General features: G+C 41.6%; 1 protein-coding gene across 2 annotated transcripts in view; it reads left to right on the top strand.

The window, feature by feature from the left end:
- The window catches only part of ARMC2 (armadillo repeat containing 2), a 486,620-nt gene that overhangs the window by 15,695 nt on the left and 446,181 nt on the right, over window positions 1–24,744 (top strand). For both annotated transcript variants that reach the window (XM_085611202.1, XM_085611201.1), the window contains exon 2: window positions 23,740–24,024. In XM_085611202.1, the coding sequence (XP_085467328.1) occupies window positions 23,807–24,024 (218 nt within the window). In that variant the 5' untranslated portion in view covers window positions 23,740–23,806. The remainder of the gene's footprint in view (window positions 1–23,739; window positions 24,025–24,744) is intronic.

Raw genomic sequence — 24,744 nt, 5'->3', positions numbered from 1 at the left:
AGCATACTAATAATAAACAACTAGAGGTACAATGATATAATTATTAATATAATAATGTGAGGCACAATGAGAAGCTAAGTTTGACTCATCTCTCCAGAATCCATGGCCAGCAACTGAGCCACTAGCCATTTCTTCCAACTCAAAGTCACAAGCTCGTCTGTGCTGGACACCAGTATTTCAAAGTTGCCACCTACCTATAGATCTCTACATTGCCATCGCTACAGCCAGACCTACTGAACTTGTGAAAATGACTGGAAAAAACAATCTTCTTCCCAAGAATTCAATTAATCTCTCTACTCCGAGTTCTAGGAACCTCCTTCACCCACATCTACATAATTGCAAAACTGCTCTACTCCGATCTCTAATATTCCAACCTATCTATTAGTGATGTAGGGCACCATGCTAATAAATAGCCCGCACCTTTGGCACCGTATTTGCCAGGGCCTGTTAAAGATAAAGCGTGGCCCAGTTCACGTCAATTCTTGTAGCCCCCTCCCTTTCAGGAGCAATTACTGATACCATGATGTAACATAGTCTTAAAACAAATAAATACTGCCAAATCCACAATAAACAACCCCTTATTTAAAGGAGCACTGATCACGGGGAGTGGGCAATGAAGCATAGTCTGAAAGCTGCATGCCAGCCTGGACTTTGAGATGAAGTCTCCAAGCACCCCCCTCGCCCCCTCCAGCCCCCCTACAAACACTTGCGGCAGCTCACGGGGGATCTCGGGCACATTTTGCTTGAAGGAGATTAATTGCCCTGACACCAGCCCTGTCCGGTGCAAAAGGGAAACAATAAATACATGCATATGTGCAGCGACATCACTCGTACTGCACTGCCTTGTGTAAAAATACAAACAAGTCCATACATTTTTAAACGGTCGCAAGACTTTTGACAAGAAGGTAAGAAATAATTGTGTTAAGTGAGCAACCGTGTATCATGCTCGCTTCTCCAAAAGACCGATCCAGAAAAATGTAGAGTGGTGAAGGGCAGGACAGCGGTGGCTAAGCAGGAGAAAATGGTAAAAGTCACAGGTTCTCCTGAATAAGACTCAAGAATCTAGAACATGTACACAGAGGGGGAAGAGGGGTTGGGATAAAAAGAGAGGGACATTCCGATGCCAAAAGGAAATGAAAAAGGAACAAAAGGACCATTCCCAACTTCCATATTAAACTTAGAAATGGCAGATGTGTGCGGAGCGCTAAATAAACAAAAAAGAGTGAAATAAAAAAGTAACACAGCGCGCCTAAAGTAAACAAGGGGTGCCCATAAGGAAAGTTAAAGCACTCGGCAATAAAAAAAACACAATCGCTTCCCTCCAAGGCAGACCAATTACAAGCATTTCAGAGAAAAGCAGGGCGGAAATTAATTAGTAACGGGATACTAGGGCAAGGATGGCAGCGTTCTGAAAGGCCATAAATTGCTTTAGCAGATAACAAGCAAAAGCAGAGGGAAAAAACGTGACCAAGGAGGAATGTATCTGCCAGCCTGCTCGTTCCCGGGAGCAAAACGCCATGGGAGTGAATATTTTAAGAAGAGGTGGGACATGCACCCGCCTTTGGCCAATTGCGTGCTTCCATTTTTTGAAAGCCACATGCAAAGGCCAATTGATGTGACAACCATACGCACAAGCTTTCTGAAAGCTTTCTCAATGTCTGGGTGATTCCAAGAGGCCCTCTCCTAGAGCAGCGCATTTGGGCTGCGCTAGGCCCGACCTAAAAATGACATTGCAATAGGGGGCTTTCACACTTGTCATTAGGCATCTCATCTATAGGCCTTCAAAGTCATATGACCATCCTATAGCATCTTTGCAGTTAAATCATTACACCTACGAACATGACTGAGAGTCATGAGTGGGACCTTAATTTACTACTAACTTGAAGCTACTCATTATCGATTCAGTGGCTACTGCATTCAGTAGGTCTCATTTAGAAAGCCTAAGATCAGAAATATCGGAGTAAACAAAATGGTCTGAAATTAATGTTTGTCTTAAATATTTGTTCATGTCTGCACTTGCATTGGCCTAAAAGGTTTACTCATGTTGCAATTTTCCAGAATAAGTGGACCGACCTCTATTTTACAAAGCCAACAATTCTCAGTCTAACTCAAACCACAGGTTTGTAATTTATATGATGTCTAAGAACAGTTGTGCAATTAATTAAATTGTGCTTTCAGAAAACGTTGTTCTTCATACACACTAGAATATACCAGTCCAGAATTTGACTCTCTCATTCAGTTTCACCAATCGCAACATTGGGTTCACCTTCTTTTTTAATAATCCAGTTGAACAGCGATAAATTTTGCTTTTCATTTGTATGAATGAGAGGCTAATTTAGTTTTTACTATAAGGGAGAAAAATAGGGTTTATATCTGGTATGTCATTATTCAATTTCATCCTGAATAAAGAGCTTTTCTACCTTAAGAAAACATAGAACCCAGTATTTGGAAAACCTTTAAGTGAATAAAGTGGAGTAAATGACAACAGTTAATCATCATCGATCAAATCATTCACCTCCACTACAGTCACTTTTTTTCTACAAGAGCCAATCCAAAGTCTTAATATAAATCTTAATTTTGTTATTTTTCCTTAAAAGAAATATTTTGTTGAGCCTGATTTAAATATGGATTCCTATTGAATATGTCTGAGAAATTTGGTACAGTCAACCATTATCTGAGAGTAGGAATTTTTAATTGACTCCCAGAGCTATTGTTCACAGAGTCCTAGAGTCAGTAATTCATTTTCTTTTATAAGCCAAGAAGAGCAGATTCTATGTCATTACCAAGCTAAACTATTTAGATCATTTACTAAATGCTTCACTATACCTTCTGAAACCCCCCAAAAAGTAACCTTCCTTATCTTTCTATACACACAATTTACAAATAGCGCTTATATGCATTTTATTTGCCAGATTAAAGGAAGATAGGTGGTAGTAATATTCCTTATTAAAAAAGGAATTTCAGAAGCCTTAATGGAAGAATGCAGAGTACATAATTATTAATGGGTGTCTTTGCCATTTTAACGGATTCAACTCTGCCCCACCAACTCAGAAACAGGGGATCACATTGACAATGGTTTTCGGATTTCTTTTTGCATAGTGGATTCTTTATTTAGCTGCCTAGTGTGCCCTAACTTACTTTTAACCAATGAACATAGATATTTTAATGGACCAGTAGTCCATTGTACTTCAGAACTAGCTATCATAGATTGTTTTACAATTTACTTTGTGGCATGCATTACCACTTGGATTTGTTTAACATCTAACCAGAGATACTAGAATATGATTCTATGGCCTCCAAAAAAAAGCCAGTATTGAGGTTGGAGAGGCTGTTGCAAATGATTCAACACTTTGGCACCAGCCACCAATTTATAGTTTCTGACAGCTGTCAAAATTCCTTTAAAAGATTTGTTATCCTTCAAGGCACTAAGCGATTGCTCCCAAGACACACTAAAGAAAGTAGAGGCAAGAGCGGGCATCTTTGTCTGGTTCCTTGACTCAGAATGTAATGCTCGGAGTTCAGGACACTAGCTTTAATTGTAGTTTGGGGATTTTGGTAAAGAGCTATTTCTTTAGTGATGAAATAGTCGCCTAGGTTCACTCTACCTTATCAAATACTTTCACTGTATCAAGTGTAATCAGAACTGTGGGGAAATCTAAAGAACCAGTTGTGTCTAGTATTCAACACTAAATTCTTACGTTATTGCCAGAGACCCTCTATTTACTTATCATTAGAATCTTAGCAAATATTTTACACTCAGAATTCAGCGGTGAAACTGGGCAGTAACTGAATGGGTGAAGGGGATATTTATTTTATTTAGTTGTTAATACAACAGCCATGCAAACTCAATTATTGTCTTACAGTCGGGTCCCAAACTTGCCTTCTCCATCTACTCTAGTCAATTGGGATGGCACCACATGTTAGAGCGATTGGTGGATGATTGGAAATCACTAACCAGCAGCGAAAATGTAGCTGTTAAACCAGTTGGTCAGCTTGATTTGTTTCCCTGAGCAGATTGCAGTTTAACTTCAGTTCAAAAAGTAAGCTCATCCCCCAATGAGCGACCCAATTGCATATTAGCAAGATATGAAAATGTCAATGGAAATGAAAATAGCGACTGTTTCACAACAATCAAATTAAATGGAAGTACAAGTTGAACTGTTACAAATACTGGCTATTGCTATTGTAAAACTGGACTCTAAGTGGAAAGCACTGAAAGCGAAAACACTTTATTGGCAAATCATTTTCGAGCAGTGACCAGAGGCCTGCTTTGGTCTTCTGTTTTGGACAACCTAAGTGCATTATCAAATGTGATGCAGTCATTAATTGAGGAATTAAGGCAAGTAACGGCTAAAGCAAATTCAGTAATTCTAGTATGGCCAAAGGAAGTAGATAAGTGGTCAAAAACAAAAGTTCCAGTACAAGGCGACCTGACTACATCAGTTTACAGATAGCAGCCTCTAGGCTGTTCACTTATTGTAAACAATGGTTTCAAGGTCAACAGCTGTGCAATCACTCAAAATGATAAAATTGAGGCAAACTTTACAAATGATAAGCACACACAGAAATCACCAAGAAATATAAATGTTATTGAAAAAGGAAGTGGCACTTAAAACTGGGACTGAGGAGTCAAGACATTTTGACTCAAACAAAGACTCATTAATTGCACATCAAGTAATAATAATATTAATAATAATACCGACATTTATAAAGCACAAACAGCTACCTCAACCAGAGGTGGTCCGGCGCTCTAGCAGTAGGCAGTAAGCCGACGAAAGCTCATAGCAAAGACCCTAAACCACTACTCTGACCTAAAGAGCCAGGTCTTAACTGCTTTTCTACAAAGAGGCCCTGAATCAATGTGACTGAAGTTGCTTGGCAGGGTGTTCCACAATTTGGCAGTCCCGACCGTGAAGGACCTACCACCTAGGCGAGCCTTTCTAAAGCGAGGGGTACAGAGCAGCTTTTGTGAATTGGACCTCAATGAGTGAGTCTGCTTATAGCAGCATAGCCTTTGTTTTAGGTAGCTTCGGCAGTTACCATGCATGGCTCGAAATGCCAAAGCCAGAGCCATGAATTCAATTATTTTTGCCTCCAGTAGCCAATGGAGCTCTTTTATATGCGGAGAAACATGATGACGGAATAGAACACGTCTAATCAGTCTTGCAGCTGCATTTTGTACCATCTGCAGTCGTCTAATTAGGTACTTTGGCAAGCCCAGATAGAGGCCATTAGCACAGTCCAGCCTAGATGTCACCATGGCATGGACTACGATTTTGCGGCAATCTTCTGGTAGCAAATGCAGAAATGTCCTCAAATTTCGCAATTTGCTGAAACAGGTGGCTTTCACCTGCCGTATTAGAGCCGAGAATGAAAGATCAACCTCCCACTTCACGCCTAGATTTTTTATAGTAGCTGCAGGGGCAGGGGGTGGTCCCATTTCCATCGGCCACCAGAGATCCGGCGCTGGAGGCGGCTCCTTCCAGAAAAACATCACCTCCGTTTTTCCAGCGTTGAGTTTGAGTTTATTATTGTTCATCCACAACGCAATGTCTCTCAAACAGCCCTTGAAACTCTTGAAGGAGTCCTCAGTCTGCTCTTTATAGGAAAAAAACAGCTGTGTGTCGTGGGCGTATGAAATCGCCTTCACCCCCCAGTTAGCTATCAGAGAGAACAGCGGAGCGAGATAGAGATTGAGCAGAAGAGGACTCAATGCTGACCCGTGAGGGACTTCGCACCAAAGATGTTTAGGTTCTGACTGATAGGGATGCAAAGCGACCTTCTGTGAGTGATTATTGAGGTAAGACTTCAGCCAGGCCAGGGCCATGCCCCCAATGCCCATCTCCTGCCTTTGAGCCAGCAAGGTGTGGTCAACTGTGTCAAACGCAGCAGAGCGATTCAGGAGCACCAGCATGGCCGATGCCCCTGAATCTACTGACAGTCTTACTAACTCAGCCATCTCCAAGAGAGCAGTCTCCGCACTAAAACCAGACCGAAATCCGGATTGGGTGTCATGTAGAATGCCCTTACTCTCAATGAAGTCAGTTAATTGCCGCTGCACCAGTTCTTCCAGCATTTTTGCTGGTGCCGGCAATAGAGAGATCGGCCTGTAGTAATTCAAATTCCCAGGATCCCCATTCGATTTTTTTTTCAGGGGGAGAAGTGTGGCATGTTTCCATATGTCTGGAAAAATGCCAGTTGCAAGGGATGAATTCTCTATGTGAGACAGTACATGTTAAGAGAGTTAGCCATCAATTTCCATAGTTTAGGGGGCCAGGGGTCATCCGGTGCACCTGACTTACATCTCTGGATTTCCACCAGAGCTTCTTGCTGAGAAATGGGGAGAAGTTTCATAAGGAAAGGCCCAGGCACGCAACCCCCGCTCCTATCTGTTTTCTCTGTCTCTAGTACCGCTGAGAAGGAATTGTAAACCTTCTGAATTTTACTGTGAAAGAAGTCGGAAAAATCAGGTTTTGAGTAATATTGAGAATCCATTAGTCTGTGTGGCCAAACGAGACTCTGTGGGTAAAACAACGGGACAATTATAACAACCAACTTCAATCCACATCGAAATTCAAGCAACTTGAAATATCAAGTCGGAAGTCTGAGAAAAACAGGAAAAAAATAAATGAACTAAAAAAAATAGTCACAAGTTGCACGTTTTATTAGTGCAATAAAAAAATCAAGTTAAGAAAACAATATGGATTCTATGATGGATTTAGCCTGCCCTGTAAAGGATACCTAGCACATTGACAACACTTACACAGAAACCTTCATAGGGGCTGATCCACCTTGCAAGGATAGAACACCTGCTGTGAAAATCTCTATTACAGAGAATAAGTCTTCTAAGTCCTGTGCTGAATTGCTAATACATCTGTAGCAACAAATATTCCTCAGAAATTGAGTGTAACAGACACCATTTTCTCTTTGCAAAATGGACTTCAAGACACATCTAATATATCTGACAACGTGAGCCATCAAATTCCAGTAATTCTGAAATTATGCAAATCACAATAATTGGTATCTTTTACACGGCATATTGTAAACATATAACAGCCCTCTAATGCAATCCCGAACTCCATCAATTTTCCATCTTGTAATGGCAACGGGTCTAGGTGGAAATCAACAGATATCAAAATACCAATCATTTGTTGGATTCAAGTCTAAAATCTATTGGTCTAGCTTAGTTGTAGTGCCATCTGAGATCACAACTACAGGGCATTTAGCTGCTCAAAATGTAGAAAATGATGTTAATCATTTTGGAAAAAAATATGCTCATACATTACATTTTTTCTGCTAATTATGATTTTTTAGGGAACTGCAATGTCCTGAGCAGGGGAAATTTACATCTCCTCTTTTCTTCCCATACAAACGTAGCTTATATGAATACAGTCTGCATAAACAGGGTAAGATTTGCCCCGTGCCGAGCTGATGAAAAAGACGAAGTTACCTGATTTGATCATAAGGCTGTAGACTTAGTTTTTAATCAAAGAAACATCTTCGAGGATTGGGGTATTCTCATAACAAAAACTATTCAGAAATCCTATTCTATGCCGTTAATGCCAAAGCAAACCACAAAAGCTGTTGAGCTCACTGTTAAGCCTTGCTTAAAAACATCAAAGAGGCCTGATGGTGACTTGAATACACTAAATAAATGACTATCTATAATGTTGCAGAAAAGAGACCATATATCCTACTTGTTGAAACAGAAGCAGGAAAAGAAAATTGGATGTGGCTCCCCCTCATACTAAATCAATCTGGCAATCCATGCTTAGAAAAAAAAGGTGAAAACACTGCTCCTAATTCAGGTGCAACTAAAAGCAAAAATGAAGTGCTTCTCTTTCCACCAAGCTATATCCACCCAGGTTCTGTCCTTTTGAGATCTGGAATGTCACAGGTTTTTAAAGCTTGGATAGTTATACTTTCATTCAAAACTATGTAAGCTCTCGCCACATATTCTGTTGCCAAGAAACGCGGTTATTTCATGCTTCAGCAATATCCCTAGGAAAAAGAGGAAGGCCTTGTGGGGGCTTGGCTTTATACATCTCAGTACACTTCATGTAACTAAAGAAATAGTTACAAAGTTAATCCACATATTCAGGCTATTAGCATTATAACAATAAATTCAACTTATTCTCTCAGTTGAATAATAGTAGTGAACATTTATTTATATCCCTGTAATAAAAAGAACAAAGTACCAATGATAGCATTATTACTCGTATTAGAAGATCTAAGATGCAAATAAAGAATTAATAATAACTGGTGATTTCAATCTGAATCTTTTACATTCAGAGCAATCTGAGGAAATCTTTGAGAACCGTGACTTAACATGGGATACCTCCGAACTGGTTTTATCATCTACCAAGACACCTATACCGGGTACTACTTTCCAGCAACTACTACATAGTCTAGGTCCGCAAATTCTAAATAGTCGTCTACCAGCGGATCATCCAGCTAGGAGCACAAGAATCAATAAAAACTCAGCCACAACCTTGGACTGAACTTTTGTATGACTATCTTTTTTCCCATGCTGTTGAGAACTTTCCAATTGTAGATTGGTATGAGAGTGATCACTTTCTGCAAAAAGCTCTTATTAATCTAAAATTGAGCCTAACACACTCAGCCCAAGTTACTGGTCGGTCTGTGGGAGCAATGCATTTAAAAAGGCTTAAATGGAACCCAAACATAGCTTGAAAAATTGCAGACTGGAAACAGCTGACTTCAACAACATTCTGGAAAGTTCCGATTCTAGCGTTTCTAGTATAATTTGTGGAGGAGATTTGGTCCCTTTCTGTGAATTATCTAATAAAATATATTGATAGTGGAAATGTCAAAGAAGATAACATACATCTGGGCGTGGCATTGATCAACTCTTGGTACTCCTAAAAATTAAAATCTGAAAGAAGAGCTCTTAATAGTTTGTCAAGATAAATTAAGCTACTCAAGGTTAGTTAGAGTACTTCAACCAGAATTATAGAAGTTAAGAGAAAGCGCAAAGAATACCAAAACTTCTACGGAAAGCCAAATGTTGGCCGCAGGAGGAACACTGGCGTACGTTATTCATGTTATGCAAGGCCAAAGACAGCAGGAAGTTTTGAAATCATATAAATGCATTCAAGATCAACACTAATTGAAAAGCAGGGAATTCCAAACTGGCCTGTTTTGGGGAAAAGTATGTATTTTTGCTATATATTAGAAACATGAAGAATGACGTTGATTTACATCCTTTACATATGCATCCAGAAAATGGTGTTTGAGAATCAGTGGGAGAGGTCTCAGGAGAAACTGGAGCATATGGCTGGTGTTCAGAGAAACTTGTACCGGGTATCATTAGGAAAGGAAGAGCAGATAGAGCTCCTGGGCCAAACGGCATCCCTTCTAAGAGGTTGTATGATAGAAGCATGCATGGTTGAACCACGCCTGCCTCTACCATGCAGCCCAAACCATGAAGACGTCTTGGAATAGGCATGAATGGTAAAGGTGTATGTGTGGCTAAGGTTGCCGTTCCTCCCCCCCACCGCTGTCCCTTAAACTACATCAACCCCTTCCACTGCCCTAAAACTTACCCCAACCCCCAGCCCTAAAAACGACCCCATCTACCCATTCCCCTCCCACTGCCCTAAGGCCTTAAACCCTGCCCCTTTAAGTACACTACCACGACCACCTACCCCCTGCTCTGTCCCTTAAACTACCCCAACCCCTTCCACTGCCCTAAAACCTACCTGACCCCCCGCATTAAAAAGCAACTCCATCTACCCATTCCCCTTCCACTACCCTAAGGCCTAAAACCCTGCCCCTTTACGTACACTACCCGACTGCTGTGTTGTCCCTTACACTACCTCAACCCCTTCCACTGCCCTAAGACCTACCCCGACACCCTGCCCTAAAAACTACCCCATCTACCCATTCCCCTACCACTGCCCTAAGGCCTAAAACCCTGCCCATTTATTTACTACCCAGACTCCTGACCCCCTCGCTGTCCCTTTAACTACCCCAACCCCTTCTACTGCCCTAAAACCTACCCCAACCCCTTCCAGTGCCCTAAAACCTACCCGACCCCCCACCCACCCTAAAAACTAACCCAACTACCCATTCCCCTCCCTCTGCCCTAAGGCCTAAAACCCTGCCCGGTTAGTTACTCTACCTGCCCCCCTCCACTGTCCCTTACACTACCCCAACCACTTCCACTGCCCTTCTGGCAGCTAGACCGGGCACTGCCTTAACGACGCATATGCGTGGTTACGGCATATGCATGGTTAAGGCAAGCATGGTTGAGCTTGCTTAGTCGGAACACGCGTGGTTCAGACCTCGGTGTTCCAACTGTTCCCCCTTCTAAGATGCTCAAGTCTGAGCACTCCCATTAGGCATCATTGTTATTCCTGCTCTTCAGTAGTTGCTTTACTCCTGACTCTATTCCATCTTCTTGGGTAGTCTCGATCCTTTGCCCTCTACCCAAGAAGGGTTCAATTGCTGACCCTGCAAACTATTGAATGCTAGCCCTTCTTAATGTAGAAGGTACGTTATCAGGTGTCCCTATTGCTAAAAGACCTACAAGATCGGTCAGATACAAAAAATCTGGTTCCCTGGTATCAAACAGGATTCATGGGAATTAGTGGCACACTTGATAATCTCATGGCGGTATCAATTTTCTCACACCATTATGTATGAACTAAATTCAAGAAACAATATGCCTGCTTCATCTGTTTTCAAACTGCATTTGATTGCATCAATAGAAACAGCATTTGGGCTAGATTGAACGCATAAGACATGGATTCAAAACTGCTAAGAGCTATCCAGGGCATTTATACTAACACGTGGAGACAAGTTAAACTAGGCGACAACAAATCTGAGAAAATATATACCCCTACAGGGCTTAAACAAGGCTGTGTCCTTGCCCATACTCTATTTAATGTATATATTTCAGATATTGGCTCTTTTCTAACCAATTCTAGACCTTTTCCACCGAAATTAGGAGGTACTCAATGGTCTTGCTCTTGTACGCGAATTACGCTGTCATCTTAGATATAACTAGCATGGGTCACCAGTATACTCTAAATCGTCTTGGATTCTATTCAGGGCCGGACTGGGAACCAAAACAGCCCCTGACAATGAGCTCGACCTGGGGGGGTGGGGTGATTGCGGAAAGCTTTGTGCTGCTTTTTTGCTGCTGGGGGTCAATAGCCGATATTGCAGCGCTGCAAAACCGGCCCCCAGTAACAACAATGCTCCCCCAGGGTCTAAAACTGCCCCGCACCCTGGCGGGTTCACCGGGGAAACGCATGGTGCCCACTATGGCCAGTCCTGCCCTGATTCTATTGCAGTAAAAACAGCCTGAGTATAAACCATGAAAAATTAAATGTTCTAGTTTTTAGAAGGGAGAATACATCAAAATCATATTGGAATCTTACTGGAAAGCAAATCAATAGAGCCAAGTTCTACAAGTACCTTGAAATTTAGCTCTGAGATAATGGTTGCCTAACTTACCACCACGAAAAATGAAAGCCAAAAGCCAAATCATTGATGCTTGCTATGATAAGGCTGTCCAATATATATGACTGGCCCATCATTTAAGCCTCTGTTGCAGTCAATTAAAATGAAAATTATACCTGCTTTAAATTACGGCTGGAAAATATTTCAAACTCCTCAAATATTTATGTAATTTAGAGTAACTTATTTAAGTGTATTTTCTCTCTCCCACTTTCTACATCCGATGGGCAGTTATGCCTAGAGTTCTGTTTGCTTAGACAACAATTCTTGCAAGAATCACACATATAATCATGTTTTGGCATAAATAAAAAACTGCAAAACCAGGCTTATTGAAATTATTTCTCTGCCTCCATCTTAAAAGTGTGGGTCGAACAAGAAAGTTTATTTTTCAGCCAAGCTTCACATAGCGGTAAATAATTTAAATATGCATGAAGCTTGGAAAGCCAGTTATTTGTGGCCACACTTTAAATATATCTTAAGGAGTCAAATGTGTGCTCTTTCCTACAAAAAAGATTCCAAATCCTACTGTCTGCTGAAACACTGTCGTGTATTAGTGACTCCTTATAGTAAAAACATCTTGCAGCCCTATTTGGTAGAACGCTCTTCGATGAAATTCAAAAACTTTTATGCTAGACTCCGTTTTTAACAATGTGACACTAGAGGGATATACCAACATTGGAAAAATCAAAGAGATGCTTGTAGATTCTGTGCTAAGTATAGGAAAGGTATGCTCCATAGCCTTTGCTCCTGCCATAGTCTTCACATAGAAAGAAAAGGTCTACTGCTTCCAGCCTACCATCATCTGGGGATAAGAACTTGTTCTTCTGCAGTAAAATAATTTGTTAACACTAAATACATGGAGTTGGCTTACTGTCTGACTAAATTCCTAAATATGACACAGAGTAAGCTGACTGCGCAGACTAAGGAAGTAGAGTCTCTTTTAACCAATTATATTACCCGTATGTTTTAGTGTTCCTGCTTATTTTTAGTATGAAACTAAGGAGACTGACTGTTTTCCTTTTATTTTAAAAGTTTACTTTTATTGTTAATGAAATGGTTTTAATTTGCTACACAATAAATATTAATAATAATTAATATTATCACCAGCTTCTGCAATTGTTTGTCCTGCTAGTTTTCCCACCAGTTCAAAATCTGTAATGGATTAACAAGGGCCGTGCTAAAGTTGTTACAGAAATAGTAAGACCATCAGGCCCCTTTCTCTTTGGAAGTTGTTTAATAGTGTTCAGAATGTCTACATTCTAATGGAACCAGCAAGCTTCTTTCCATCAAGATCTACAAGTCTAGGAATATAGTTGCTGTCTAAGTATTGGTTCATTTCACCAGCATTTACAATAAAGACTAGTGTATCCAAATTTGTATAATCTGGTCTAAGGATACGTTTCATTTCTAAATTATTAGTGACTGTCTTCTTTCTTTAAACACTGCAATAATTGACATGAAGGTTTGTAGCATTTAAGTAATTTTTAGCTAATCAAGTGTTATTTTGTAAACTGACGTATTTACTAATAGGTTGGTTCTCAGAATACCGAATCGTTGTGGGTCTCAATTTGACATACACCATGAATATTAATGAGGTGGGTCTCAAATTGCAACCCACTATGATTCACTGCCATCAAAGGAATGATGGACTGTGGGGTCATCAGACCATCATCTCTGTTATTGCTTTTAAATGAAGCTATCTTTGTAAAAGTGCAGAAAAACAGGATGTGTTTACACAAAAAGAGAAAAGTTTGTAAAATTATTTTTAAGAGTAAGCAGTGGTTATTACAAAAAATATATATTTTTGGGATTATTCACATAAGTGAAGGGGTCCCCTGAGTGGCCATGTTCCATTTGTGAATGGGTTACCACCTCCATCGAGGGGTTGATAACATTTTAATGTTCTGAGGCTGCATTTCGGTCGCAAAACATTAATACATACCATAAGGAATCACTGTTTTAAAGGATGCCCTAAGCACGCCCCTTCCAAATAATGATTGCTTATGAATTCCTTAACCCATTTAACGATTCATTTACATGTTACAGAATCACTAAATGGGTTTGGTACATTTGAAAAATAAACATTTTCTTTTCGCAAACTGTTTGTTACCAGATAATATGTTATTACATTTGGCCCAAGATCTCTTGTGTACCATCACTCAAAATTGCTCGGTGCCATCTACCGTTGGTAGCCCCTTTCAATTGTGATATTTTCAAGTGTGCTTTATGGCGATTAAGATAATCACTCTATCCTTATTAAAACAACATTTGAATTAACTATGCCCACTCTCTAAGCTGTTTTAAGTTGCAAATCCTCATTACACTTAATATGTGTTTCCTGCAATAAAACTCTGCCACTTTTCAGTCTGCCATAATGTTCCAAATCCTTACTCCTCACCTTCTCTGTTCAGACCTAGGTTTCTATATGTTTTTCACTGTGTACCACTGGGTCATCACTCTTGCAACATGTTTGATCCTCTGTAGATATTACAAACAGAAAAAGTAGAGATATATAACATAAGGGCCACTACTAAAATCCCTACGCCTACCCTACTCTTTCTGACCCTCCCTATAAAACATGTGGAAGGATAATGGTTGAATACCAAAAGAACCTCAGTACCCTCTACCTCCGTTCCCTGCCGAGCTAACAATCAACAAGACCAAAGAAGAAGTGCTGACAATGATGAACGTACCTCTTGTAAATGGTACCATGAGACTGCAGTATAATCCACTAAGCAACAGGTGCTTATATAGAAATACAGCCAACTATATGTCCAATAACCTTCCCATGGGTTTTAAAACAGAGTATGACCTTTTCTGGATAACAAAGAAAAACTAATTAAGTGCTGAAACTTCTTACCTTCCATAGTTAAACAAAATAAATGTTCAGTATTTGACATAACATTTCTCATAATCTTCATTTCCATTGTTTTAGTTAAATTCTCAACGATAGCAATAGATTCTATTGTCATTTTTAATATTTTACATTTAATACACCACCAAATTGAGCTGTTCTACAAATATGGGTAAAAATTCCCTCACACACTCGCCCATCTCATTGTTTACCTAGTGAGCTATCACCTTGTTCAAAAGATTGTGCTAAATTGCCTAAAATGGATGTGTATAATTCATGCCAAATATTTATATAACTCTGTTTATTCGTTTTCTGGAGGTAAACAAATATAAAGATGGAGAAATTAAAATACAGGCTATGTTGCACAGTTAATAGGAGCAGTAGAGCAGATATACTTTATGTATTGACACATAATCACAAGCCAGGTGGTACCACAGTAATGGATATTGTGAAAATGGCCTTATCAAGTCGCCCAATTTTATTATGTTTCCCTTGGCACCCCTTGAACATATTGACTCCCACCCCCAAGTCTCCTTGATTCTTAGGGACGCTATCTTTGGGTTTAACTATACCGGCCATCCCAGTCCTGGTCAGGATTCTCCAAATTTTGCATCAGTAGGTTTGAATGATCAGACTCTCCCATACCAAATGTAAGAAATTTCCTGTTTCCGCATGGCATTGTATACAGTTAAGGGACTGACCTGTGCACATCCTCCACACTCTTTCAGTCATGTAGGAATCTCTATGGAAGAGTTTAAATTGGGCCAGTTGCGGTAAGCAGAGATTGCCAAGACTCAGGTTGCAATCTTGGCTTCTACCCACATTTCTGCTAGAGCTCCAAAGTCACGCTCATAGTGAGACCAGAGCTGCAGTAGGGGGACCGTGCATTTATCACTATGGTTCTGTATATACAGAGAATGCTTTTCCTACCAAATAGTTCTTGTGTGATATTAGCTTCCAGGGGTTACAGGCTGAGACTGTCAACAGTTCTGCCCACTCAACTCTAGGATGTGTTCTTCAGTTATTTATAGGCTGCATATTGTAGAGATCAAACTCGCTATGCAGCATACCAAACAATTTAAAGTGGTCTTCTCCTGATGTAGAGATCCTGGTGAGATCCCAAGTACTAAAACCCTCTGTTAGACCCAGTGGTTTCTGGCTGGCTGGGACACATCGAAGCCAGTCAGAATCCATCGTCCTAGATAGGATGAGTACAATAAATTTTTTCTACAACCTGTGCTCACCCTTAGGCAGCTTGGCACAGAGCAAACAGGCTTATCCTCAGGGCCCAAGTGTAAAGTATTGGCACAACACCACCCTCACGACACACTATAATAATAAAAATAATTATGCCACATAAAGACTCCACAGCGTACGTATAAAACACTGGTCTTTGTATTACACACAGAAAACAAGATACACATTGTATATACACTTTACAGTTATTTGTAGTTGTCGAACTTTCCCATTAGCAGCAGAATGGTATGAAAATATATGCCCTAAGCAGAGGTATTCATTCAACACAACAATATTGGATAACCCCAACAGTTACAATGGTCAAGCAATTACAGGTCTTTGACTGTGCCTCGTGACCCAGCCCCTCAGTCGCTCAACTACACCAGCCAACGATACACATTGCCCCTGCTGACACCACATTGATTAGATTGTTGGAACCAACTAAAACGGAAAGAAACAGTTACTTAGTTTCATGCATTTAGATTAAACCTCTAGCCGCCCAGTGGCAATGGCATGAGTGTGGGATCGATATTCCCCCTGGAGACAAAAGCTGTTATCCAGGAAGCTGATGCGCTGTCAAGTCTAGAGAAATGTTTCCCCTCAAGTGGAGGTACGGGCTGACGTAGCTTCCGTCAGCCAGCCTTAGGTGCCCACAAGGCACAACGAAACCCCAATAACACCTTCATGATATTCTCCACAACAAAGTACCTTGTGGCGTGGGTCCAGGGAGAGGGAGCCTCAGATGAAGGCCACGATGTCATGCACTGTCATCCTCCCGATCTGGAGTTTGAAGACAGTCTCAGCTCAGGTCCCCCAACACCACTCACTTCGGAGTGCAAGCTAGCAAAGGTCCCCTGGTTGCAAGCACTGGTCCCACAGAGTCTGCAAGCTTCCCCTGCGCTCCTCGAACTCCTCACATCCTGGCACCTCAGGTGGGCTGCTGATCTTTATAAACACACTCATCTGCACAGTGTGACGATTGTGTATGTCAGGACGGTCCTTGTCCCAACTGACGATCACTTTCACCCATTTTCACCACACTGTCCGTACAATCTTGTGGGAATGGGGAGGTCCTATGTGCGCCTGGGATCTTGTGGACAGGAGGCCAGCCGACCTGCCCTTGGAGAGTATTTGGGGACCCGGGCCATGACAGTTGGCACTTGGCTGCAGGCCAGCAACGTCCAAGTGATAGTCCCCTTCCTGGAGCATGAAAAGCTCCAGGCCACCACAAGTCTGCGTATAATCCAGTTGCAGTCCTTCCTGCCCTACTGATTCCTCTTGTCTATGTCCCAGCATCGAACCAGCGTAGTATGGTTCCAAATCCAAAAGCATCTCTAACTTCTGAGGCCAGAGCCCCAGACGTTATACCCACAGTGGCATTTGAAGATACAATCAGTTCAAAAGGCCACCTTTGAAATGCATAGAGGCCCTCTCTAAATGTTGTCCTGTCTGCCATCCTACCCCGAGAGGTTTGATCACTATCTTAACTGGGGGAAAAACCCTGCCCCTTGGAATGCAGGTCCCAGATCCACTCCTGTGTAACCGTCCCAGAAAGGCCCCTCCTAGTCAGAGGTCTGAAGTTTCCCTTGAGCCCCTAGGTTATTGCCTTCTATCAGAATTGCACCGATGTAGCTTTTCCCCCAGCACCCAGATGTGACTTGGAGACAGGCTGACAGACACACAGAGCCATGAGCATCGATATGTCCACTTTCCCAAAGTGACATTTCCACATAAGTAATGTGGATCCACGTGCACTACCAGAAAGGATTCACCATTGCGTCCTCATCAATATCAAACACTATACTGCTGCTAATCTGCACGTAGGAAATACTGCACAATAGCCTTTCTGTACAATCTCCCATACTAATCCAATGCGCGAAGCAGGCCTGTTGCACCGAACACACCATCATAACCCTTGCATGTGACATACAGGTGCACATGCCCTACCTCTTTCCAACATTGTACGGTGTCCCCAGGGAGAACTCCAGTATAGTAAGGGACATGCAGAACCTTGGCACATAGCTTTATAAATGCCAAGCCGAGTAACAGTAACCTGCACACACAGACCCCACCAGGGCAAACCTGTGACACGATCGATGTAGCCCACGGAGGAGCTATCGAGGTACATGTCCTGGGTATATATCTTACCCCTAGATAAGGGACTTACAGCTAACTCAAACCAGCCAATCAAGTATTCGCAAATCACCAGTAAGTGTATGATGAGCACAGTGCTTTGGCACTGAATAGCAGTGTTAAATGCGCGAAAAGTCCTAAGGCTAGAACCCAGATCAGCAGAAAACCGGGAATTAGAAAAGCAAAAAGTCGAGGGGAAGCACCCTAGAAAGGGCTGTTTCCAGCACCCTCTGAAACAGTAGAATGGTATAGAGATTTGCTATGCCGGGGTGCGGGGAAGGAGGGGTTCCCACGTACAGTCCATTTGACTGAAGTGCCTTCTGCCATCACCTCAAGGTGGACTTGGTGACCAAAGACAGCTTCTTGGGTGGTTGCTTGATATAGGAAGTCTAGAAGAGTAGAACCTTAAAACGATTAAGCCAGCAAGGTGTGGTCAACTGTGTCAAACGCAGCAGAGAGATCCAGGAGCACCAGCATGGCCGATGCCCCTGAATCTACTGACAGTCTTACTGACTCAGCCATCTCCAAGAGAGCAGTCTCCGCACTAAAACCAGACCGAAATCCGGATTGGGTGTCATGTAGAATGCCCTTACTCTCAATGAAGTCAGTTAATTGCCGCTGCACCAGTTCTTCCAGCATTTTTGCTGGTGCCGGCAATAGAGAGATCGGCCTGTAGTAATTCAAATTCCCAGGATCCCCATTCGATTTTTTTTTTCAGGGGGAGAAGTGTGGCATGTTTCCATATGTCTGGAAAAATGCCAGTTGCAAGGGATGAATTCTATATGTGAGACAGTACATGTTAAGAGAGTGAGCCATCAATTTCCCACGTACAGTCCATTTGACTGAAGTGCCTTCTGCATCACCTCAAGGTGGACTTGGTGACCAAAGACAGCTTCTTGGGTGGTTGCTTGATATAGGAAGTCTAGAAGAGTAGAACCTTAAAACGATTAAGCTCCAGTTGGAAAGCTGGACCCCTCCACTGTTCCCAAATCATTTATTGCGTTGAATTGGACTGCCCATTAGTAAAGTCTGGAGGTCAGCCATGCCCAGTCCTCCATCGTAGATTGACTGAGCACACTTTTGTCTGTGTATTCACCTGACCCCATGATATTTTAAATATTTTCTTTTTTTGCAGTTGTACTTTATTATTGTAATTTTACTTCGTTTTTTTCCATTGGTGTCACTCCATTATTCTGCTTACACGTTGCTTTCTGGCACTTGGTTATAGTGTGGAGTGGCTTCACTTCTTGTTATATGGCTGGTCCTCCTTTTGCTTCTGTTTTCGTATCTTGTTTCTGTCGTTCATTTGTTTTACATATTTGTATTATTTTTTCTTAACATGCAATGATAATAACAGTGTGCAGGCTATCTGTTTGCTGCTTGGTGTGTTCCTGTGGTTCATGATAACAGGACAACCAATGCCTCTACCACTGAAGGCAGCTGCGTTGTGAGGCCACTGCGTGCAGAGCTATGCATGCAGAAGGCTGGCTAAACATGCCTTGGAGGTAAGATCATCTGGTCCAAGTCCATACACCGGGTCAAGATAGCTATTGGTTCTTCTTCTGAATAGGCTAAAGATGTGTCTTATTTAAACATGGGAGGATTTCCTTGCACTTCAACCATGCACAGGTGAGTATCTTGCTACCTTGTCAATGTTGTGCCTGTTTTCACTTATTCCGAACACTGTGAGCAGCCTTGCATGTCTATCCTTTTATCTCACCGGCCCTTTCTGCTATTATTTTAAAAAGTACACTGATCTTTCAGCTGTGTTTACAAATACGGCCTTCTTTTAAAACTTTTAAAACTAGATTTTGCGACTATTACCGAAATCTGGTGCATGGAATCCTAAAGCCTCCATATTGTCTGTGCATGCAGTGCCCCCTCCCCTGTTTATGAAGTTACTCACCGGAAACAATTGCTGTTTTTGATGGAGGAGAAACCTTTTTAACATGAGAATTTTTTGTTGTCTCGAAACTTCCCTAGAGTTTAAATAATTGCTATCAAAGTCATAATTTCAAACGTATGCACCTACCTTTACCTTTTGGTGTGACATGCTGTTTAATATTACAAACTTTGGGGGTCTGTTTCAGAGACTGCTGCCCGTTTGTTTTGGAATCTTCCAGACCTATTTTTTCGCCTAGTTCTATCTTTCGGACTACGTGCATAAGTCATTCGCATGGTTGTTATCTTTTTGACCTCTTCTCCATCCTAGCTCTGCCAACATGTATAGGGCCCCCCCATTTGATGAGTCATACTCTGGACTTAATCTTCTCTTATACCATCTGTATAACATTAATACCTACTTTCTCTCTTCATTGTTTAAGCCATTTGCCCCTCCCTTTTCTTCTCACTGGCCTTGGGATAGCCGCCCTAACCCAGATTTCATCTGCACCTCTAACCTACAGGTCTTTGTACAAATTTACTGTGACTAGTGTTAATCTATCCCTTTTCAGTCCACCCTATATTCTGTCTCCAGATCTTACAATTACATTCTTGGGTTTCATTGAATGGATATTAGCTGCTAGTACTGCTGTGAAAGAACACTCCACTCCACTCCACTTCCAGTTTCAGTTGAGTCTCAAAATGTATTTATTAAAAGAGTTGTAAAGTGGAGAAAAGGGATCCCCTCAGCACCAAATAAGTATTCAGGCTCACTAGGGCAAGGTAAAGCACAAGTTTTAAACCCTAACACAGAAGTTTCCAGAACAGGCCAAATGTCTGAGAGGCTTTGCTACTACAACAAGCAGGTTTTGGGATAAGCTCATGAGAATAGGGAGCAAACAATCTTTTTAAAGTATCAACACAGGAGCACAATTTTGTACAGAAGCAGCTGCTGGTTAGAAGATTTTACTATGGACAAGAAACACGGCTCTTTTATACGGTCTATTTTAAAGGGCTCCCACCTTGATGTAGTGAAGGGATCTAAAGAAATCCCTGGAGGTCGCTCTTTCGCTGGAGTATTTGTCTCACATAAGCAATGTTCACAATACAACTAAAGACATATTTGTTATTGCTATGGAGCAATCTGATCATTATTGTAAGTAGGATCAAATGCCTCTCTCCTTAAACAGGCACATTATAACCACTAGAACTAAGTTCATAGTGGCAATTATAATGCGCATAACCCCCCCATAATAAAGGCAATCAATTAAAGTCATTTGAGTGATATAGTGTTGAAGCACCGATCAGACAGCGTATTCAAAAGTTCAGCTCAAAACTGGCTAAGGGCCCTGATTTCAAGCAGAGCACCAGGGAGGCGAGAGATGTGTGTTATAAAGGGTACAAAGATTGAATACCTTGCCAATACACATATGCAGGGAGTCAGGTCTCGTCTTCTGTACAAATAGACTAAAGAAACCGTTCCATCCCCTTGTGGATATTATAGTAAAGGAAGACTTATGGGCCAACTTTCACTTCTCAGACCTTAAGGAGTAGAATACCATTCTGATTAAGTACAATGTAAGCGTGGGTGTGGATCCCATGTGTCCCAGCTACTCAGGTTCTCCCTTACAGTCCCTTTGCTTTGCTCTTTTGTGCCTTTTACTATTCCAGTGTCACATTGGCAGTGGCCTACTATCCTTCTTTTACCACTCCTGTGCCTCACTTTTGCCACCCCTTGCGTTGCACCTTTACTCCAATCCTTGAGGTTCCCTTGCCACGTCACTACCTCTTACCATACCTATTCCCATTTTGCATTGATAGCACTGTGCTTCTTCAATCATCTCTTTGCTCCTATTAAGTAACGCCACTCCCACCTTTTCACCTCCCTAATCCTGGCCAACTACAGGCTGCTCTTGATAACCAAGTACCCCCTTTAGCACCCCTCATTCAATACTCTCTCCCTTGTCCTCCCATGCTCCTTTCCTTCCACATTCATCCTTAACCCCTTCAGTGCCCATGACGAGCTGGACTCGTCATGGGCCGCGGTTGCGCTGTGCCCATGACGAGTCCAGCTCGTCATAGACCCCGCCCGCTAATGCAACGGCCGGCACAGGGCGGGGAAAGGGGCGGGCACTGAAGGGGTTAACATTGACAGTGCTCCTTGCCACTCCTATTCAGTCTTGGCATGCCTGTACAACATTGACACCCTTGTGTCTTTTCTACCACACCTTTTCACAACTGTGCCACCTTTCCTTTTCCTCATGTGTGCCTCCTAGCCTTCCTTGTGCCCTATTAACACCCCTCTCTTTTCAATGAAGTACCTTCCTTCTTCCACCTTGGTTTCATGGTTATCCATGTGTTTCACTGTGCTTTGCCATTACTGCCTCTCTTGTCCTATTATGAGGCTGATCTCAAAGGCACTTTGGAGTAAATAAAGCCGTACTACTATAGTACTCATTTACATACACTTATGTTCCTTGTGAATTGGCAACAAAACATCTAAGATGAGATTAAAATGAAAACATTCAGGGGAAAAGTTGTGCAGTTACTACAAATAGAAAGGCTGTGCATTTTTACTGGTAGGGAGTTGGAAATTTGGGGCTGATTTACAAAAGAGTGTGCAAAATAGTAGTCCTATAATGTTCATCCCATACTCAAAATGCTTTGAAGAATATTCATCACTGTGTCCCCTTGCCATCCTTGCACTGCCATAGCCACCCATTTAATACCTTTCTACTCCTCTATCTTAAACTTTGACAGGCCCAGTGACAACTGGCTTGGAACGGGAGGGGAGGGTATTGGGGGAGGGGGACAGGTGGGAATGGATAAAAAAAAACCTTACCTTCGCCGCCGCATGACTCTCCTCTGTCCTCTTCATCTGCTGGAATGGAAAGCACCAGAAGCACCCAGGCTCCCGTACTCTCCCAGAAAATCAATGATTGGTCTGAGCAGCCTGTTTGGCCACTCAGGTAGTGCCTTGGAGCTAGGGCATGTTCTCCACGGGGCTGTGATACAAATCCCTGTGGGGAACATGCTAAGTATGCATGACGGTTTGGTCAGGCCAAACCGTCATGCGCACTTAGAGGAGTGCAAACCACGCTGCTCTGGTGTTACAGATTCAAGCCCCGCCCGACCTGGTTCCGAGTCCAGCATAGAAAAATAAAATGATAATAACGTCATGTCATTATTTTCTTTTTTGCACTGCTGAAATAGCAGTGGGGCAACTGCTCCTCCGCCTTTGCAGAGTAGCCACCACTGGCCAGACCATACTTCCATAACTGTGCCACCTTGTAATCACTGTGTTTCTCAAACTAGCTATAGTCTTTGCTTCCACGCCCCAGTGTTTCCATTGTAATCCATTGCCACATAGCTATACCCATACTGCGATTGCTGTGCTCTGCTGGGGAACTCTAGCTGCCTTTGGTGAATGACTCAGGGTCTCATTTTTGAATACATAGTTTTGTTTTACTGCAGAACATACACTTCCAAACTTAAAAAAACATTTAGGAATCATAATATATTGTTTTATTATACAAGTCTATTCCTTATTAAAAATATTAAAGGTATACTTTGGACGCATGAAGCATAGCTTTTTTTATTTTTCAAAAGGACTTATTTTGTATGTTTTCTCAGTATCAATATTGTTATTTAGAATTGATCCGTTGGTAAATTTACTTTGTCCCTTGAAAATATAAACACATTGATATAAGTGACCCTTAATTTAATATACAGAAAATACATTAGCAATGTAATGACAACACTGTTCCTGTTTCCCAAATTGTTTTCTATCGATAAGTTTGACATACTTCTGAATTTTCAGTCGTAAGTCATACCTGAAAGAAAGTTTTATGTTTGTATTTAATAAAAAAATGGCGCAGAGTTGTAATGCTTGTAGATCATTTAAGAGGACCGGTATTGAATAACAGACCCTTATCGCAGTTTTAGTTAGTTCCAAAAATATTGCTGTCCTAGATCCACTCAGAACATGGTATTTTGTTTATGTAACAGATGGAGAACAAGGAAATTATTTCACCAGTATTGGTTAGGTGAATTTAACAGTGCTGTTTTCAAATCGCTGTCTTGTAAAATGTTTCACAGACACTATTGAAGTATTGAGTAACGATGTCTCTTTGCTTTTTGACTTGCAGGTACTCTACACGCCTATTATGTAGCACAAGGAGTACTTCTATAAAATATCCAAGATTAATTACAAAGATGCACCCCTCCAAGGATAAGAAGGCAGAGAAACTGATACCATTTTTCAAACCACCAGTGCCTAAACAAAAAACAAGTGCTGAAATTATAACTGAGGCAAGGAATGCACTAAGGACTATAAAAACTCAAAGGCCATTTACTCCAAGGGATGAACAAAGAAAGCTTTTTGGACCTGCATCTTCTAGAACACCAGAAAACAGACCACCGTCGACTTTCAGGTACCGAACAGATCTCTCATTATTCATAATTTGTGTGTCCCCTTAATAGGGCTCATCTACAGACAGACCTATTGTATACAACACATAACATTATTTAGAGTGGGTTGAGTGTTAGAGCCCCATGGTCATGAGTGTGAGGCTTTGTTGTCTGTCTCAGTTGTATTATCTTGATTCAGTGTTTTTCCTTCCTCTTCCTCGATTGTCCTGCCCAGGCGCCTATCAGTCTCACAATGTACTGATTGGAAGAATAGTATCTTTCTGCTGCATACCTGAGGGAACTTAATTTATATAGTATTGCCCACTCCATGTGAGCGCATTTCTTTTGTTGATCTCACTTCGCCCTTTTTCTGATTTATTCAGGCTCTCCCTGGCACTCTCTTTCCCACTCCCTCACTTTCTCCTCCCCATCCCACTTCCAGTGGTAAATTTTGTTATTATTTTTTCATGAGGGATGTGGTACCTGTCTGCTTGTTCCCTTCCTCTTGAGCTCCCATTTTGCTCCCTCTCTTCCCTGATGCTCCATATCCTTCGGCCCAGGTTTAATTAGTATTTTTAAATGGTTTTTTTCTTCTGAGGGACCAGTAGCTGGAAAGTGTTGCTTACTTCCTTTTTTGTGCTTTGCACATACTACTTCTGAATTCTTTTAAACATTTTAATTTACCTTTCTTACATAGTCGCCTGCCATGTTAAAATGGTAAATTAAAAATGGCATATACGTGT

The sequence above is a fragment of the Triturus cristatus genome, chromosome 6 (genome assembly GCF_964204655.1).
Source record: "Triturus cristatus chromosome 6, aTriCri1.1, whole genome shotgun sequence".
Classification (NCBI taxonomy): domain Eukaryota; kingdom Metazoa; phylum Chordata; class Amphibia; order Caudata; family Salamandridae; genus Triturus; species Triturus cristatus.
Note: the sequence above shows the minus strand (reverse complement) of the source record. Positions and strands in the feature narration are given on the sequence as shown.